This window comes from Rosa chinensis, chromosome 5, assembly GCF_002994745.2.
Source record: "Rosa chinensis cultivar Old Blush chromosome 5, RchiOBHm-V2, whole genome shotgun sequence".
Taxonomy (NCBI): Eukaryota; Viridiplantae; Streptophyta; class Magnoliopsida; order Rosales; family Rosaceae; genus Rosa; species Rosa chinensis.
The window spans coordinates 20174692-20193125 of record NC_037092.1 but is presented as its reverse complement, the minus strand read 5'-3'; the positions used below and the strand labels follow the sequence as shown (position 1 = coordinate 20193125).

Here is an 18434-nt window from a genome sequence, read left to right as displayed (position 1 = left end):
GAGTATCATGTATCAATTATAATCAATCTTGGAGTGTATGGATGAAAACTTATGGAATTACAGCAAAGCCATCTTACTTTCTTATCCGAATTTAGTGTTAAAACAAAGTTTTAGCTTTAAGAAATTGCAATGACATGCACAATTAGAAGGCTTCTTCTTCTTCTTTTTATTTATTTAGAACAAGGGCATGTTTATTCGTCTTACCATAAAGTAGTTCTCTTTCAACAGTTAAAAATTTACCAATTCGTTTAGATCGACACAGCATAGCAACATAATTGGATATAAACAAATTGAGAAGGGCACAAAATAAGAACTAATATGAGTGAGGAAAATCATGGGTATCTATCATTCTATCTTGTATTTAAAAGTTGATTAACTTTAAGAAATAATTGATCGGTCCAATGTGGTATCTTCACAAAAGTTTAGCTTTTTAATTCCTTGCAAATATCGCATTACCTCTAAGTTCAATCTAAATTCTATTAAAAATAAGATAAGGATAAAAAATGGCATGCATAAATCAAGAAATGATAAAAAAAAATTCTCTTCAAAGGCAAGGTAGGGATGCCCATATATATATATGGGAGTAAAATGGTAAAAGATATGCATATTTCATTTACCATGATCTCCATTATTTATCCCTGGTCCAAGTCCAAGTCCAACATGCTCATGTTGGTACAACGTGCATGTCGAGTTGAAGTGAATCTAGGTAGATTTCAGGAGAGCATAAGATCACCACGAACGTACAGCAGCATGCTTTTGTGTTTCCCATCATTTACCAGCCAAGAATTATTCTTGTCCATGTATTGCCTTCTTTTGTTTCTATTTCCCAAAACAGATCCTCCTGCAGCAGATTTGTCAAGACTTTTCCCGTACACACCAATTCTCTTCCAGGCTAAGCAACAAATGCCGTTTTAGTGCTTTTTCTGGTTCGTATTCGCTTGGAAGATATGTTTGAAAAACCAGAAGATATCAGTGAAGAAAATAAGGGATGGAGAGGAGTCAATCAAGAAATCCATTTCGGAATTTAAATTCCGCAATTGAAAGATATAAGAGCTGAAAACAGATTAAAAACAGACCAATTCTGCTACGCACTCGACCACATTGTGTAGCTAGCTTGTTTTTGTTGCTTCGGATATATTCTTTCATATCCAACCATTTCGATGGCATTGGCTATACTTTCATGCGGAAAACAGCAAAACTCTCTTACCTCAGAATGTGATACATTGAAGACTACTTTATTCCCTTTGTCTCACATAATCTCCTTAACCAAGTACTTAAAGCTTGTACTTAAGTGGCTTATTAAGTTATTAAACAGATGATAACTATACCATTTATGCATATTGGATCATATCATCAACTCCAGCTACCCGAACTTTCATTGCAATTAACACAACAGGAACATACGTAGAATGCCACGAACTTGACAAAATTGTTCAAACCCTAGGCGAAAGATTGCTTGTAATAGTCGCCATAATATGTAAAACTTGCAAAGGGTAATTGATTGATGACTGATCGATCTACCATTGCTACTCGTGTGCACTGCACTCCAGAGATGAGTCATGTTATACACATTATTTCATAAGTTGGTTCGGACAGCTTCAGTTCTCATGTAGTAGAATAAGTACTTCATTTAGCTTTGTTTCTCCGAGGCTGAAGCAGGAATCGCATATGACAAGATTAGAAGATTAGAACAACAAGAGCCATATAATAGCAGATCAATTTCTTCGTCTAGGGCCCACTTTGTAGAGATTTGGTCGTGATTCATATTTGACGAAGTGGTCATCTAGAAGCATTTCAGTCTTCAATCCATCCCCTGTTCGATCTTTATTCATATTTATCTATCCCTTCACATGGGTACAATATGATGTAACAAGCTAGCTAGCTAGATAACTGTTGGTGTTAAGACCTATCTGATCCAAAGAGAATATATATAATTTCTTTTTTATTTTGTTTCTAAGTCCTAGTTTCATCTATTCTAAAAAAAAAAACAAAAAAACAAAAAAAAAGCCCTAGTTTCACCTTCTCAAGTTGGGCCTTCCTGCTTTACACACTAGTACCAGAAACTATTAGCAAACACTTCAACAGAGGAGGGTTCCCTCTTTACACATGCAAGGTCAAGAAAGTAATGCCACTTTGTTCTAGTTTAAATAACCGAGCTGGTAATCCAAAGAATAAAGCAAAACTATTTACACGGCATACCTGCATTCTAGAACAAACTGAACCCTACAAAACCCTACTCTACTTTGCTGAAACTCAACTTGATGTTAATTACATCTCAACAAATGTCTGAATACATCTCAACAGATTTCATGATGTTGAAACATCTTGGCAGATAATATGACAGAGAAAAAGCCATGGACCTTCCATTCATAGCAGGTGAGAACAAGTTCTATCCACAGCCTACAAGGAGAGGTGCCAGACAGCTCGACCTGCATAAGAGTTAACTGTTGAGTTATGGTCATCGAACTCAAAATTCAGAGTAACACAAACTGCACAAATGGAAGAGGGTCAAAAGCTGAAAAGAAGGAAGTGAAGGGAGGGAAACATGGAAACCAGGCCACCATGCAAACACAAACATACAGTCACAAATTCAGAAAGAACATTAAAAACTAAAAAGCACCCAGTAGGCAGCCAAGACTTTTACACATATTCACTAAATCCAGAATATTAATTATGCATGGAATCATCTACACATATTAATGCAGGGATAGAGAGAGAAACTAAGGATGAACTTACTGATTATTATAAATGTTACAAGCAACTGTGTGGGGGACACTAGTGTATGTTGCGGCTAAGCAATCCTTGAAATGATAAATATAGATCTTTGTTATCTGTCCCAAAGATCTCCTCTGCTTTCCTTAGAGTTTCCTGGAAGAAAATGTATACAACTGTTCACTATTTCTGTAATCGATGAATCAGCTAGATATTCAGTTGCATAGATTTAGCAAACAGTCTAAACTCAAAACTATTCCATAAAGTTTTACCTCCCGGGTTTGCTTTTGAGCATTTAGCTCCTTGATGTTAGCCAGAAATGCACTGAACTGCTCATATGATAGGCGGCTCCTATATTGCATTACATTTCAATCAGTTTCAAACCTCACTACCATGAAATCAATTGGACTTGAAATAATTAGACCTACCTGGCTTGACGAAAGAACTCCTTTCCATCAATTCGAGGAGTACGCCCTACACAATTTACAATGCACAACATGTAAACTTTTAAATGCCAAAAGGTAATTCAGCATGGTATAAGAATGTCCAAAGAGTGTTGCCAACTACAATTAACTGTTGAATTGAAAGACACAGACAATTTAATTTGAAGTAAGAGTGGAGCTGGGTTTGATAGAGAATTACAAATTTGCAGCAAAGGATATACTGGGACATAAAGGAACCAAGAGTTCCAATTGAAATTAAGAAAACTGGTCTTAAAAATTTGAAAGAATCATAAAATTTGCAATAACTATTCCAACCTGACAGTGGGCGTCCACGAGGTGGAGAGTTTGCTGCTGATGACTGCTGGCTTGATGGGTACCATGAAGACACTGAATTCCGTCCATCATATGATTTTGTGGGAGATGTGGCACCAGAGGTTTGCTGAGGAGATGGGATGGTAGAATATGCTCTAGGTGACCCACTTGTCGAAAAGATCTTTGGAGTTCCAGTTGGAGTAAGCCGAGGTGTGATATAGGGAGTCAACGAAAACTTTTGCCCAGCATTCCTCAAGGCTGTCAACAAATAGTTAGGTGCAATGTCACAACACCCTTCATTACATTTTATAACCACTCACCACTCACCATGAATAAAAGCAAATAGATGCATATTGAATATGTTGTAGAAATGTTTGTATAACATGTTCTACGATGCAATCTAGAATATGTTGTACAAATGTTTGGTGCTTAGTCTAAAAGTACCACACAGAGCAGCATACATATCCAAAAACTATATAATCAAGTGCATATACCTTCATCAGTTGTGTTCCCCGTATCAGTAGAACCAGTTAACGAATATTGGGCTGAGTAGCCATTTGTCTCCTCATCTGGCAGGACAAAGAAACATGGCACATCGTTTAAAAAAAAAAAAAAAATATAGCACATTGCCCATCAACCAAAGGCAACAAAAAAAAAAATTAAGTTTGGAACTGTAGAAAATGTGGGCGCCATCACTAATCTACGGTTTAATTCATTACAGAGGGAATCAAGTCAAATATCAGTACCCTTATCTGGATATGCCTTTGGAACCGATTGATCACAGGTGCCAATATCAACAGTTTTGGCTGGCTGTAAGATGTAAAAAATAGTTAGTGATTTCCATAAAAAGGAATTGTACAAAGAACATAAAGTTCCACCAGTAAAACTTCCATGAAAGGAATAACAATAACAAACTGAAATCACTAAATCTATATATAAAAGAAAATAAAAACAAACAGAACTGGGAAGGATATAGTTACAGATGAATTATCATCGTTTAGAGACTGCATCAGTTGTCTCTTAAATGTTTCCAACTGTGAAAAGAAAAAGGAAATGTTAGTCCTTAGGTCGACTTGCTACAAGAATAAAAGGATGTTGAAAAGATAAGGTTCGAATTCCCTCCATATAGACCACACAAACCAGCATAAACCAAAACAAAGAAATGAACAATGGAAGGATGAGAAAGAAACACAGAATAGAGTTATGAGTTAATAGGTCAGAATTTTATTTTATGGCACAACAACCAGCACGATAATTGCTGAAATATAGTCATGTGGGTCTGAAAAGTGCCCTTTAGATGAAGTTACCAATATCCTCCCTATAACAGTACTATACTTGATATCACATGTCTAAATAAGCTGTGGAATCTTTTGCAATGTTTTTTAAAAGATGATCACTTACGAAACATATTTTGAAATGTCACCATTGACATGTTCAAAACAGAAAACAAATATATATTACAACTGCTACAAAATTGAAATAAAATGAGGACACTCCAATCAAAGGAGAAAATCCTAAGAACACATATTTCAACGATACAGACACCTTATATGGGATTCCCTTAATTCTGGCAATTACAGTTGTATCATTTTCATTTATACGAAGGGAAAGCTATCAACATTCAATGATGTGTCAACCATGAAACTGAACTTACAAAGGAAAATATTAGTACAACAATATACCACAAGCCATCCCCATATTGCTCCTAAAATGAGTAAGTTTTGCTTGTCATCTCAAAAGAAGAAGTTGCAATATGGCACTTAGATTAAGATACACTCAAGTTTATACATCAAAAGGAGAAAAAAGAAGAAGAAGAACTCTCATTAAAAATAGATACTAAATCCCACCTTTGCCAAGTCACGGCTAAGCTTCTTAGCAGTCATTGCCACTGAATCTCGTTCTTTGGAAAGCCTCATCTTCACGAATAACAAGAACACACCAAAAAAAAAAAAAGCCATAATAATTAGTAGTTTCTCAGCCTGATAGAACGATCTTTGACATAAAAATGAGAAGACTAATATGATTTAAGTTTAAGTCTCCTTTCAAAAAGAGGAGTAATTCAAGTTTATTTTCATCTCCTGCTGGTCCTAATTATCAAGCTCATTCATCTCAACATACAAGCCAAACGCAACTAAACCTATCAAATTCACATCTTTTATCACCAGTAACCATAATCCAGTCTCCCAACTCAATCCTACTGAGCCAAAGTCCCTCATTTCCCACTCAAAAAAAGAAAAAAGGAAAAAAAAAACCGATTTCAAATTCAGACTCAAGTCAATGCTAGTTTGAATTGCGGAAAAATTAAACCAAATTTGAAGAACCATTTCATCAAATTTCTCAAATCAAACAACAAAGCTCAATAAACCCCCAAATTTCAAATTCAAAAAAAAAAAAAAAAAAAAAAGGAGAAAAATTAACGAGCTCTTACATTCTCCTCTAGCGCAATTCTCAACCGCGAGTCGGCGTCGTGGTTAACATGCTGGAGGCGCGAGGCTCTTTCCTCGAGGTCAGAAATAACCCTATCTTTCTCGCTCAGCTTCTGCCTCAGCCTCCCGACCTCCGCCTCCAGATTCGAAACCCTAGCCGCTATCGCCATCGACGTGATCTTCCGCGCCAGATCCAGCTGCTCGTACGGGTCGCTCGGAATCACCGCCAAGATCTCGTCCGGCAATTGAAAATCCATCCCCCCTCCTCCTCCTCCTCCGCCGCCGACGCTTCCGCTCCCCTGCGACATAGCCGATCGCTCCTCCTACGGTGGTTGTGGTGGTTTGGCTTGGGAGAGTCGTCTCTAAATCGCTTTGGGCACAAGCGTCGGAGGTTTTTTTTATATATTTTTATTCTCTTCTTTTGAATTAAATTCCCACTCTCTACTCTCTAACAACAATTTTGTCCTTTTTCTTTTTATTTTTTCTTTTTTCTTTTTTCCTTTTTTAAATTTTTGTCCTTTTTCGGGTCGCTGTCAAAGTTCGAAATTTGCGGGGAGATTTTCCCTCCGAAATCGAATTTAGCAGATTTCAGAAATGGCCCACGGCCCAAGAAACCACAAGCCTAAAACCGAGCCCAATTTATTTGATCCGACCCGACCCAAACCAAAGATATTAGAGCGAGTTCTTTCTTTTCTGTGTTCTTCGCAGAAAGCTGAAACCATAGCTCTTGAATCAGATTGAAGAAGGGAGATCCAGAGGTATGTTTATGCAAACCAATTGTTAGGGTTTCGTTTTCGAATGATTTTTCGAGCTCCTCAGTTTTTTGGGCAGGTCTTAGATTTAGGGAAAGCTGTGTTCTTGGGAGGTTTAAGCTTCTTTTTTCCCTGTTCTTTCTGTTGTATGCAGTATTGGGTTTTTAGGGTTTCAAAGTAGTAAAAAAAATTTAAGCTTTTTACGGTTTTTTGATGTGTAAATGCTGAGGCTTTATTGAAAGAAAGAAAAGATCAAATTTTGCTAGTCTTTTGGAAACGGATTTTTGAGATTAAATTTGGTTCCAGTTGGGTTTTTGAGCTATGCATATGGATATATAGTGTGATTTTGATTTTTAGGTTCAGTTTAATGAACTAGTTGTTGGGATTAATGCAGAGAGAGAGAGAGAGAGAAGATGTCAGTGCTTATAGTGACGAGTTTGGGGGATATAGTTGTGGATTTGTACACAGACAGGTGCCCTCTTACTGCCAAGAACTTCTTGAAGCTCTGCAAGTAAGTCTACTACTACTTCACCGAAAGCATTGCTATTACTTTTATTTATGTTGCGCTGTGTTTTTTGTAGATTGAGGAGAGGTCTTGGTTGTTGGTTTAGTTAATAAACTAGGAAATCGATGAAATAAAAATGTTATCTTGGCAACTGTTTACTTCAGTTATGGAGTGAAGTCATTTGAGAAGATAAAAATAGGTTTTTAGTGGATACCCATGATTTGACTCTTGAGATGCCTGGCTTCTATACGTACCGGGTTCTTTTATCAGTTGTTTAAGGGGTTGTGTTGGACTCATAAAGTTAGGCACATTAGTGTCCATAAGGATCTTATTCAAGAATCATTTTGGTATTGTTAATATCTTAACTCGTGGTTGTAAATTATATTGCTCAATGCTCGACTTGGTTGGTATTTTGTAAAAATTGTATACATATCATTACTGTATCTAATTGTGTTCTAGTATATTAACTTTTTCTTTCCTTGTGTGATTCAATTCAGGATAAAGTATTACAATGGGTGTCTCTTTCACACAGTCCAGAAGGATTTTACTGCACAGACTGGTGACCCAACTGGAACGGGTTCCGGTGGTGATTCAATTTACAAGTAAGGAACACTGCATGTGCTATTCACTGCTGGACATAACTTGTCTCACATAGAATTCCTGATTTCAGCTTAAATGTTTTAATATGGTTCTTCCTACACGTGTTGCACCTGGTTTCTTTCTTTCCCTCACAGTAACAGCTTATACTGCATCAGTTTTGTATAAGTTCTGTTTATGACTATCAGTCAGTCTACTTAAACTACGAAAAGTGACTAGTTCCTATATAACACCATATACTGATTTTGTGCCATGTTCTACTTTCAGATTTTTGTATGGTGATCAGGCTCGCTTTTTTGGTGACGAGATTCATCTTGATTTGAAGCATGCTAAAACAGGCACAATTGCCATGGCCAGTGCTGGAGAGAATCTCAATGCCTCTCAGGTATAAGATTACTGCTATTCTGGCATAAGCTTGTAGGCTTGTGCACTTTATATGGGCTTCTTTTCACTTTTCAATTACAAATAGTGATGTGCTGATGTTTTTAATTGTTCTTTTGTGCAGTTCTATTTTACATTGCGTGATGATCTAGACTATCTCGATGGGAAGCATACAGTAAGTCTTCATTCCCATGTATCTTCTTTACTATTTATTTACTGAATCCATTGTCCAACTTTGTCATCTTTCCAGTAACCTAATTTAATTCCTTTTTGGGTGGATGAAGTGTTAGAATTATCTGATTTATTATAGGAGCAGCGGTACAGGATAGTTTTTTTTTTTTTTTTTGGGGGTGCAAGTGTCTCTAAAAAATAATAATGAGAGAGAGAGAGACCTATGCATCGACTTGATGGGATATATCTTCCTATGCATGAATGCTTGGGTTTGTTTGATATGTCAATAAAGGACTTTTTCTGTGCAATAGTGATTACCCTTGTGTGTGTTTGTGTAGGCTGCGCTAATTACATTTATGCAAGTAGATAGTCTCTTGCAATAAATCTACACTATGCTATCCTAGCGGATAGCATATGCATGTCTAGTAGGAGTGTTTCAGTCTCGTAGTCTTCAAGTAGATAGATTTTTTTGTGTGGTGGATTTGATACGTGCATTACTAAAGTGATGTCTTTATTGCAGGTTTTTGGGGAGATAGCAGAGGGGTTGGAGACATTGACAAGGATCAATGAGGCTTATGTGGACGAGAGCAACAGACCCTATAAAAATATTAGGTCGGTCCCCCTTTTGCCTGTATTTATTATTTTAATTTATGTTTGTCTTGAGCTAGATTAACTTCATTCTCACATTTTTATGTGAACAGAATCAAGCATACCTACATATTGGATGATCCTTTTGATGATCCTTTACAACTATCTGAGTTAATTCCTGGAGCCTCCCCGGAAGGCAAACCAAAGGATGAGGTAATTACTGATAGTTGTTATATTCTATTACCAGGTGTGAAATACCAAACTAAGATACAAATGAAAAATCTATTTCTTGTATAGCACTTGGCATAGCAAGTTCCCTGAATAGTATGAGCATAGTGATCCTACTATGCCTAGTTCTGATCAAGTTTGTTGGCAAAACTTTTAGCTGGAAGGTTGTGGGCCAATGAATATTTTATATTCTACAGTTACATGTGGGTCTCTCCTTATTAATATTGGTCCAACATGCAGAGTTTTTAGTTATTGGAAAGTTTCAATTGTTGGGTTAAAGTCAGAATCTTGGATAAGTCTGTTTAACCATATTTTAAAAAGCTTGAGTTGTTTGGATGTGGATTAATCATTAGATTTTACTCGAAGGTACTCAAAGTTTTGACTTATCTCTATTATGATTTCTGACTAGGTTGATGATAATGTGCGTCTTGAAGATGATTGGGTACCTATGGATGAAGAATTGGCACCTGGAGAGCTTGAGGAGCGTCTTCGTGCCAAAGATGCACATTCCAGTGCTGTTGTACTTGAGAGTGTAAGCGCCTTTAACATAAACCTGTTGTCTTAGTTGCTTAATGTGATGTTGCTTGATCATCCTTTCCCACTTTCTTGCCATGTCTGTGTAACAGATAGGGGATATTCCTGATGTTGAGATAAAGCCGCCTGACAATGTGCTTTTTGTTTGTAAACTGAATCCAGTCACTCAAGTATGTAGTCTTCTTTTCATGATTTTCTTTTTTATTTTGACCTTGTTTTCTGGTGCCTACAATTTTGGCACTATGACTATATATTGTTGTAACAAGCTGCTGAGTAGTTTGGCTCTTGATGCAGGATTTGGACTTGTTCACAATTTTCTCACGCTTTGGAACTGTGCAAGCGTAAGTAGTATTCTTGTTTGTTAATTACTAATAACTTCTGGGATTTGTGAGTTAGGGATTACAAAGAGCTTATGTGATGATATGTAAATGATTGCAGGGCTGACATAATACGTGATTATAAGACTGGTGACAGTTTGTGTTATGCGTTCATAGGTGAGTGAATTTTATGTTAGATACTAATTCTTTCCTTCTGTTTCACGTACGAAATATACTTGTCTTCTGTGCTTGAGAATGTATTTTTGTTATGTTTGCTTTATATGTCCTTGGATTTCTGTCCTTCCAACGTCTGTGCACAAGTTCAGTGGTTGACCTTAGTCCTTAAGTATCATCACGTTCTCTATCCTTTACTTATTCTCTTCTTGTTGAATTCATTTCAGTTTCTTTAGTGTAGTATTCAAATTTCTGATTATGTTAAGATAATCATTATGACATTTTGTAATGCCAGAATTTGAAACGAAAGAGGCATGTGAACAAGCATATTTCAAGGTATGCTGAAAGAATCAATTTAACTATTTCTTGAATCTAATTGTCATTTCCTGCGTGCAGGCACAATAATCTTAGTACTTGCTTCATTCTATGATTCTTAATCTTGTCATTAGTTACTGTAGCAACTTTTATGGAGATCATAATTAAGATCGAACTTGTGGTGTTGCTCAGTTCTTTTCTTGTTTAAACAAAATAGGTTAGTAGAATTCTTGCAGCAAAACGTCAGTAATCTTGCTGCAAAAATTGACTTCTGATTCGTTTGAGTCATTCTCTAAATAAATAAGGCATTCTGTAATTAATTGATATCAAAGCCCCTTTTTGTTGCGCAAATGAATAATGCTTTGATTGATGACTGAAGAAATATTCTGTAAACTAGGAATGAAATACTCTTTAATTATTTGATATCAAAGCCCATTCGGAATCTCTTGTTTTATTCAACATTTTTGTGGTACAGATGGATAATGCTTTGATTGATGACCGAAGAATTCATGTAGATTTTAGTCAGAGTGTTGCAAGGTTGTGGTCCCAATACAGGCGCAAAGAAGCGGGCAAAGGTATAGAGTTTAAAGCATGCAGAAAAGATATATGATTGGTTCCTTTCTGTTCATTTTCTTTTTCTTCTGTCTTGAGGCAACTTTGTTGGTGACCTCTATGTAAAATTGGAATATGTTATCATTCTCTGGTACAGTTCTTGTATGTTCATTTTCTAAATATATCAACTTAGCTAACCTTTGCATTGGTTTGGTGTGCTTTGTAATTAATGAAATGAACTTCTGAGATATGAAAGATTGATAATAGGTTGTAAAACTAATTTTTCATTCGTTTATTCTTTGCTTGGTGTTTTTTTGGTGTTTCTAGGAGTTATGTCAGTGGATATTAAATCTGTATCTTATGAAAATGTATGCTCGAGTACTCTGTGGAGTGTTATGAATACATAATTGTATCGACATTTATCCTTCAGAATCCAATTACACTCCAGAATTTATTTGTATCACCTACCATAGTAGGTATGATTACAATAGGACTGAATTAATCATTCCAATTCTTTGTTGCTGTAGGCAAAGGCTGCTTCAAATGTGGTGCACTTGATCACATTGCCAAAGAGTGCACTGGCGATAATGCCAGTAAACAGCAACCTCAGAAGTACGTATTGAAGAATGATAATGCACAGCGTGGTGGAGGCAACAACTCTAGGTATGTCGTTCTTTGTGTGTGTGCCCAAGACCTAAACTTGAACAAAACAAAATGACATATCATGCCATTCTGGCTTGTTGACATTCGAGAGGAAAAAATGAGGGGGAGAGAGAGAGAGAGAGTGTGTGTGTGTGTGTTTTGTGTGTTTTGTGCATGTGTCTGATGTTATTATGATTCTTGCAGTTATGAGATGGTATTTGATGGAGATACTCCAGAAAGTCCAAGACAAGAAAAGAGACATCAAGACCATGATCCAATTAACCGAGTTGAGAACCAAAAGATGAAAAGGCAGAGTTCTGAGGACCGAAGGCGGGATCAAGAAAATAAGCACTCAAGTGATAGAGACCGACACAGTGTCAGAGGTAGAGGATACAAAGAGGAATCAAGTCGAGACAGTAGATCAAGTCGAGACAGTAGATCAAGTCGATTTGGTGGAAGGAGTCATCGAGATTTTGAAGGGGAAAGGGATGCTGAAAAGCCTAAGGTGAGACAAAGAGACAAAGATGATAAGCTGGATCAACGGGAAAGTGGAAAGAGATACACAGATGATGGCACCTATGCAGAGAGAAGACATGATGGAGATTACAGAAAGAGTAGTGCAGATAGTGATAGAGAGAAGCATAAAGAGAGACGAAGAGACAGAGATGATAATATTGACCAGCAGGAGAGTGGAAAGAGGTATGCAGATGACGGTACGTATGCAGCACAGAGGGGAGATGAAGATTACAGAAAAAGGACTGCAGATGGTGATAGATCCACAGAAAGGAGTAGCGATAGAGAATACAGAAAGAGAAGTGTAGCTAATGGTAGCCCTTCAGAAAAGAGAGACGATGAATTTTATAGAAAGAGACGTGCAGAGCATGATAAGCATGCAGAAATGAGGGATGATAGAAACTTTAGGAAGAAATCTGTTGATGACAGACGAGACAAGAGAGATGAACCAGTTCATAAGAGAAGCGCAGGGAAGGAAGATAGAGAACATAGAAGGTGAATGGCATGGAAGTTCTCTTGATGGAGATGAAGCATGTGATCGTATAATTTTGACCCCAGAACTTTGACCAGACTTCGTTTTCTGTGACTTCTCTCTGTAATGAATTGAATCAATATTGTAGTGGTATCAATTTTGGACTAGTGACTCCAAACTGAAATACTAAAACTAAGTTGTCACTTAGTTTAATCTTAATTAAAATTAAAGACATTATGATCTTTAATTTTCTCTGTTTGATACATAATTAAACAGACAGACAAACTACAACAGGGAGCAAGGAGGGGGCTGCTCAGCTGATCTATAAACATAGAAAAGAGAAGACAGTTCCATCATATTGAAGAGGAGGAAACCTAGATTAGCAAGTGCGTCTGCAACAAAGTTCTGTTAAGTTTTAAAATTGATAATTGTTATCAACAGAAGGAATGAGATTATTTAGATCGATAGAAATACAAAATTGAAAAAGGGAAGAAAATGACGCATCCCAGCTCATTGATTAGAAAATATCAAGGGTTTCTTCTCAATTTTAACCATTATGAGATTCTACATCAAATTCTCATCATTAAAACTATAGTACAGGGTTACATCCGAAGCATGAATAGACCATTTAGGATGATAAAAGCCTCTTGGGGATTTCTGAAGCACAGTACGGGGAGGAAAGGTATACATGAAAGTCTAAAATGAGAGGTATACTAATTGACAAGAACAATTCCCAGAAGCTGGAAAAGAAGGGGCAGTTTAACCCAAAACCATCAGCAAAGAAATCATGATACGTGTCAAATCCTCTCAGGATAGTAGACACCACCTCAGACATGATTCTCCTGTACAGGCCTTTTATTATCCCTTTCAGTGTGGCCAACTCTGCCTACCCTGTTATGATTTTCAGTATGGTCAAAGTGATTATGGCGATAATCATGTCTCTGTTTCTTTTCTGCAACAATTTCTAGGGGGCTTCCTTCCTTTCTCTTTCGACTGCTTGATTTGGGTGACGGAAATTCATGTCCAGCTTCAAAGGCTGATACCTCACCTTCTTCAATAGTACTAAAACGTGGTCCACCATCTCCAACACCCTCTCGATGTTTTCCCTGATGAAGGCTCTCATGTTCTTGTCTATGTGAGGACTTGGACCAGCTTTGCCTTCTGTCCCGTTTGTTTTTCTCACTCCCACCAGCCAGTTCAATACCATCTTCCAGCTCCCTCTCAATCAGATCATCCTCATCCAGCAAATCTGTTTTCCTGGTCATATCAGCAGTGGCTTTCCTTCGTTTCTCCAATGCTGCCCTTACTTTATCCTTGTCGATTTTCTTAATAGCTTCTTGAGGTGATCGACCAAGGGCACTTTGTGAATTGTCCAGATTTCGGCCAAAATGTTTGTCCCCTCCTTCCCTTATTTCACCCTTCCTGTCATTACTCTCTCTTTCTTGGCCTTCTTCACTACGTCCCTCGGACACAAACCTTGATACATTTTGAGCTTCCTCGACTTTGGGGTGGTGATTGTCTTCGACTTCCATATTTTGATCCAAAGAACCTGTCATTCCAGCACTTCTGTAGTCATTATTTTGACTCTGGGAAGTTCTAGCGGGGTAATCATTCTCAACATATGACTGCTCAGATGCAGGCCTAGATGCCGGCCTTGAGGTTCCAGATCTTGTACCTCCAGCCTGCAAATGACTGTTACTTGTTGCCTCATGTGAGGCCGGAATTTTAACTGACGAGCCATGATCCAGGTCTTGGTGCTCCATCCTGGATTTAGTCTTCGTAGCAGTTGCTACAGTTCCTTCAACATCGTCGGAAGATGGAAATCTATTTTGTTCATATAGCTCCAACATTTGATTGCTAACCTCTGCAGAAAAAGTAGTCAACTGAAACCACTACCAAATACATTTAAAAAAAAAAAAATCTTAAGTAATAAAGACATGATCACAGGACTCTATGGTGGGAGGACGGATGGAGGGAGAGCGACAGAGGGAGTGAGGGATATTAAAGCTCTTTCTCCTGGTTGGTAGGTTGAACATTTCAGGTCTTTCTCAGAACCATATGACACTAACGAAAAAATTTATAGGGTCGAAAGTAGAGACTGTAGAATGATGAAGAAATTCATCAGATGAGAATGAGGATGGGAAAGGACATTATTGATTGCTCCATAGTATTACATATTGTAATAAATCAAGGAGACCCACCCTCCAATTGGCGTGGGGTGACATCAAACTCTTGCCACCAGACCTTCTCGCCATCTGATGGAAGCTTTACTTTGAGGAACTTGGCGGCAAGAAAAATGGCACCAGCTGCAATGTGGTGGGGCTTAAATTGCAAGCAAAGAGAAGTCCGAAGTCTGCATGCCACATTCCAAGTTCAAGAAGAAATGAAGACAGGCCAAGAACAAGCAACAGACATAAACTAAGAGAAATCATACCCGTCATTAACAAAATTCCATGCAACTTGGGCGAGGGCATTTTGAGCTACTTTGAATTTCTTTATTGCCTCCACCAGGGGTTTATACGGATGGTGTACATTGAAATCAAAAGCAAGAGTTCCTAAAACAACCCTCTCGCCAGTTAAAATCAATTCCTTCTGCTGTTCATATACCTCCTGCGTGATTGTTGCATATATGTGAATAGACTAAACAAAAAATACCAACAGAAAATACTTCACATCTGACACAAACTATAATTAAACAGTATGTTCAGTTATACATATCTGAGAATATTTGAACAGTAAATTTGATGAGAGAGAGAGAGAGAGAGCAAACAGTTAAGCAATGAATGCTTTGATTTTCAGTCAAGCAGACTTAGTAGTTGGCTAGAGGGCACACATATAGGTAACATAATGCAACATGGGCATGCACACTGTAAATGCTCAACCTAAAGAAGGTAACTAAACATGAAAAAGTTGTATAAGCAGAGGGGATACAATCAGCAGTTGAGAACTTGGGGTGAATAATAGAGAAGAAAAACAATAGTGCATAGATCAGAATCACCCCAAAAAAATTAGGAAGAACCAAGTAGAGGGATGCATTTACAAGCACAATTATGATAAGTTGATAACTACCTTTTGCTTGATTCTCTGAGCTGCTGCAGGATCCTTCTTATGAATAATTTCATAGGAGACAAGGATAACATCTTTCAGAGGCCGGGGAGTTTCTTCAACCTTACCGGCGAGAAACATACACACTGTTGCAATGGTCTGACATAAATGTTTAATAAAATTTAGTCAATAACGTAACTCATTCCAGATCACTTAAATTACACAGATATTTATGGTTGTTAGAAAGAGAGTGGGTTTTCAAATCTGACTATGGTAATCCCACTCCCAATGTGGCTTCATGCCCGGCTATAATCATCAGTCCTATATCAGTTTTCCTATTATCTATTTGTTCATTAATCACATCAGGGCTCTAAATGGATATCAGACTTGCGGAAGAAAAATATAAACTGTATCTTCTCACTAAGTAGCTTCCCTTCCCAAGCATCAAAAGAATTGTCCTTTACAAGATAGAGAGAGAATAAATAGATGCCATAGAAGCAGCCAAAATAATGTATTACCTTTCACCTCAGCTAGAAAGTCTAAAGCTAACTCAGATACATATCAACCAGAAGATGAAAGCATAATGGATTGAAGCCATTCCAGGTTGATAATACTCACCCTTCTATCATTCTTTGCATGCGATTGGCAAACGTAGAACCGATGACAGAAAATTATGGCTGTTGCAATTGTTACCTGGGGTCTGCAATAGCAAAACAAAATGTTCAGGATCACCAACATGCTGAATCATTGATCTCAATTTTTTTGGTACGACATGAGTCACCACATAATAAAGTGCGAGTCAAAACACAAGATACTAGACTCAATCCACTAGAATGAACTCCAAAGTTCAAACTCAACATTTAACTATCAGTTATCTTTATGAAGTACCACAGCTATGATAACTTTACATATCTTCAGTCCAGATGACAGCCATTTCAATCTTAGACATGTGTTTATATATAAATGTATCTGAATATAATCATCCCCAAAGAAAAAGAAAATATATATATATATATATATAATCAAACAAACTACCTTTTTTTGAAGCTAAAGGGTAAACAGATAAGAAATTTATATATAAGGCTTAAAACTCACACTTTAAGTCTCATCCCCAAATCTTGTAGAAAAGTACAGTATGACTTTCGTAGATATGCCTCTTTCTTTAAGTCTATGCCATCTACTTTAGATGGAGAATTTTCTTCAATTTCCTTCCTGGAAAAGTACCAAGAGCCTCCTTCCTCTTTATCCTCAGTCTGTCTATAGCAACTACTTTCACTCACAGCAAAGTTAGAAGAATCGCCAGACAAAAAGGAAGCCATCTGTATCTCTCCTTACAAATTAAAAAAACCTCTGACATAGACAGTTCATTGGCGCAAAAATGTAGAGACTAAATACCCAATTCCAGCAATATCCTGCCCAAAAATTACCAGGACCAGTCAGAAACAATGGGCCGTAAGAGCATCACAAAGGGCATAAACGATATACAAAGAAAGAATAGAATAAAACTAGTGTATAATGAATGACAACAAGTCACATAACTGTACATTCAGCATCCAGTAAGTGATCTTTTATATAAGAAAGAGAATTTACAAGTAACTTCACGAGACATCCACTGAGAAAAGCTCCTAGATACAATAACAAAAACAACAAAAAAAGCATCACCAAGCAGAAAAACAATAGAATTCACCTAATTAATTTTGGGTTTCTCAACTCTATCCTTTTGAGTAATTACTTGCAACTTCCTCGTAGTGGGGAAAACCAAACCTCTATCCTTCGGTTTCTCATCTTGCATCACACAGCTGCTGAATGTAACTACTACAAAGATCAAAAAAGCCAACGATACTTTATCCGAAAGCTAGTACACATGTTTATCACACCGATATTATAAGAGCTAGCTTTCCAGGATAGCACTAACTCAATCATCAAAGTTCAGCAGTATGCAAAGTGCTCCAAGTAACAAACTTTACAATTCCTAATTAAAATGCAAAAGCATATAACAAGAAAAAAAAAGCTACTGAAAAAAGCCCAATACTTTTTTTTTTTTTTTTTCTGGGAAAATTACAGGAACCGATCGGTTTTCTATCGAAACCGCAAAGACCCAATTTTGAACTTTGAATTTGAGCAAGAAGGGCGAAATTCGATAAACCCAGCACAAATTTGAGCTCGAACACAGAACTGAAAATGGAAAGAAGGAAAATCAGAAAAGGAAGTCGAAGAAGTGATTGTTACCTGGATATGGGATTGAAGAAGACGAGAGCCGAGTAAACCCAAATCGGAAGGAGGTTAGGGTTTAATAGTGTGGAGGGAGGTAGAGGAAAAAAAAGGAAAGAAAGATCGGTGTTTTGAGGACGAGGACCAGCATTAGCTTTTGTATTACCGTGTTTTTGCCTTTTTAATATCTATGTTTTTGCTTTTTAATTTTATTTGGTTTTACTTCTTACCAATTATGTAAGTGTGTTTGGATTTTCTTTTTGTCGGCTTTTTCCAATAATGACTTTGACTTTCTTAAATGGCAAAACCAGAAGACAATTAACAAATGCAACACTTTATATCTTTTTATTATTATTAAATATAAAAGCAGAAATTATAACAACTTAAAACTGTACATTTATTTTCAGCCGTCAGATTCACTTGTCCCTCACAGTCCCTAAAAAACTTAGTAGTCCATCTCATGGCTCAATGTGTATGAGAGACGAGTTACACTCACCATCGGATTTATCTCAATATGAATGAAAATCTGACTATACCCATTGTA

The 18434-nt window shown here is 37.1% G+C and overlaps 3 protein-coding genes across 6 annotated transcripts; 1 reads left to right on the top strand and 2 right to left on the bottom strand.

The window, feature by feature from the left end:
- Positions 1–2077: 2077 nt before the first annotated feature.
- On the bottom strand, positions 2078–6307 carry LOC112164485 (uncharacterized protein At4g15545). The gene is made up of 10 exons (XM_024300696.2): positions 5896–6307; positions 5315–5383; positions 4448–4501; positions 4214–4277; positions 3962–4036; positions 3471–3725; positions 3141–3186; positions 2985–3063; positions 2737–2868; positions 2078–2429 (listed from the first exon to the last, which is right to left on the bottom strand). The coding sequence occupies exons 1-9, from the start codon at positions 6199–6201 to the stop codon at positions 2776–2778; spliced, it is 1041 nt and encodes a 346-aa protein (XP_024156464.1). The 5' UTR covers positions 6202–6307; the 3' UTR covers positions 2078–2429; positions 2737–2775.
- Positions 6308–6508: 201 nt separating this feature from the next.
- On the top strand, positions 6509–12853 carry LOC112164483 (peptidyl-prolyl cis-trans isomerase CYP59). The gene is made up of 15 exons (XM_024300690.2): positions 6509–6651; positions 7040–7156; positions 7648–7752; positions 8015–8132; positions 8253–8303; positions 8820–8911; positions 9001–9100; positions 9525–9647; positions 9742–9819; positions 9944–9990; positions 10088–10143; positions 10436–10476; positions 10931–11030; positions 11535–11670; positions 11854–12853. The coding sequence occupies exons 2-15, from the start codon at positions 7059–7061 to the stop codon at positions 12659–12661; spliced, it is 1953 nt and encodes a 650-aa protein (XP_024156458.1). The 5' UTR covers positions 6509–6651; positions 7040–7058; the 3' UTR covers positions 12662–12853.
- Positions 12854–13120: 267 nt separating this feature from the next.
- LOC112164484 (cyclin-T1-3) lies at positions 13121–18062 on the bottom strand. 4 transcript variants are annotated; one of them, XM_024300693.2, is made up of 8 exons: positions 17909–18060; positions 17367–17494; positions 16775–17091; positions 16298–16379; positions 15704–15838; positions 15069–15244; positions 14836–14987; positions 13121–14498 (listed from the first exon to the last, which is right to left on the bottom strand). In XM_024300693.2, the coding sequence occupies exons 3-8, from the start codon at positions 16996–16998 to the stop codon at positions 13462–13464; spliced, it is 1806 nt and encodes a 601-aa protein (XP_024156461.1). In that variant the 5' UTR covers positions 16999–17091; positions 17367–17494; positions 17909–18060; the 3' UTR covers positions 13121–13461. The 4 variants fall into 4 exon arrangements, with proteins under 4 accessions (XP_024156461.1, XP_024156462.1, XP_024156460.1 ...); XM_024300694.2 differs by having other exon boundaries at positions 17367–17491; positions 17909–18029; XM_024300692.2 differs by lacking the exon at positions 17367–17494 and having other exon boundaries at positions 17909–18062.
- Between the last annotated feature and the right edge of the window lie 372 nt (positions 18063–18434).

Bases quoted from the DNA above. Each gene is read 5' to 3' on its own strand.
- LOC112164485 (XM_024300696.2), bottom strand. From the start codon at position 6,201: ATGTCGCAGGGGAGCGGAAGCGTCGGCGGCGGAGGAGGAGGAGGAGGG. The intron at 4,278-4,447 runs GTAACTATATCC...TACATCTTACAG, and splicing joins TAAACGATGATAATTCATCT to CCAGCCAAAACTGTTGATAT. The intron at 3,187-3,470 runs GTTGGAATAGTT...TAAATTGTGTAG, and splicing joins TCGTGGACGCCCACTGTCAG to GGCGTACTCCTCGAATTGAT.
- LOC112164483 (XM_024300690.2), top strand. From the start codon at position 7,059: ATGTCAGTGCTTATAGTGACGAGTTTGGGGGATATAGTTGTGGATTTG. The intron at 7,753-8,014 runs GTAAGGAACACT...TTCTACTTTCAG, and splicing joins GGTGGTGATTCAATTTACAA to ATTTTTGTATGGTGATCAGG. The intron at 9,820-9,943 runs GTATGTAGTCTT...CTCTTGATGCAG, and splicing joins AACTGAATCCAGTCACTCAA to GATTTGGACTTGTTCACAAT.
- LOC112164484 (XM_024300692.2), bottom strand. From the start codon at position 16,998: ATGGCTTCCTTTTTGTCTGGCGATTCTTCTAACTTTGCTGTGAGTGAA. The intron at 16,380-16,774 runs GTGAGTTTTAAG...TTGCTATTGCAG, and splicing joins TTGGGGATGAGACTTAAAGT to ACCCCAGGTAACAATTGCAA. The intron at 15,245-15,703 runs GTAGTTATCAAC...ACAATCACGCAG, and splicing joins CTCAGAGAATCAAGCAAAAG to GAGGTATATGAACAGCAGAA.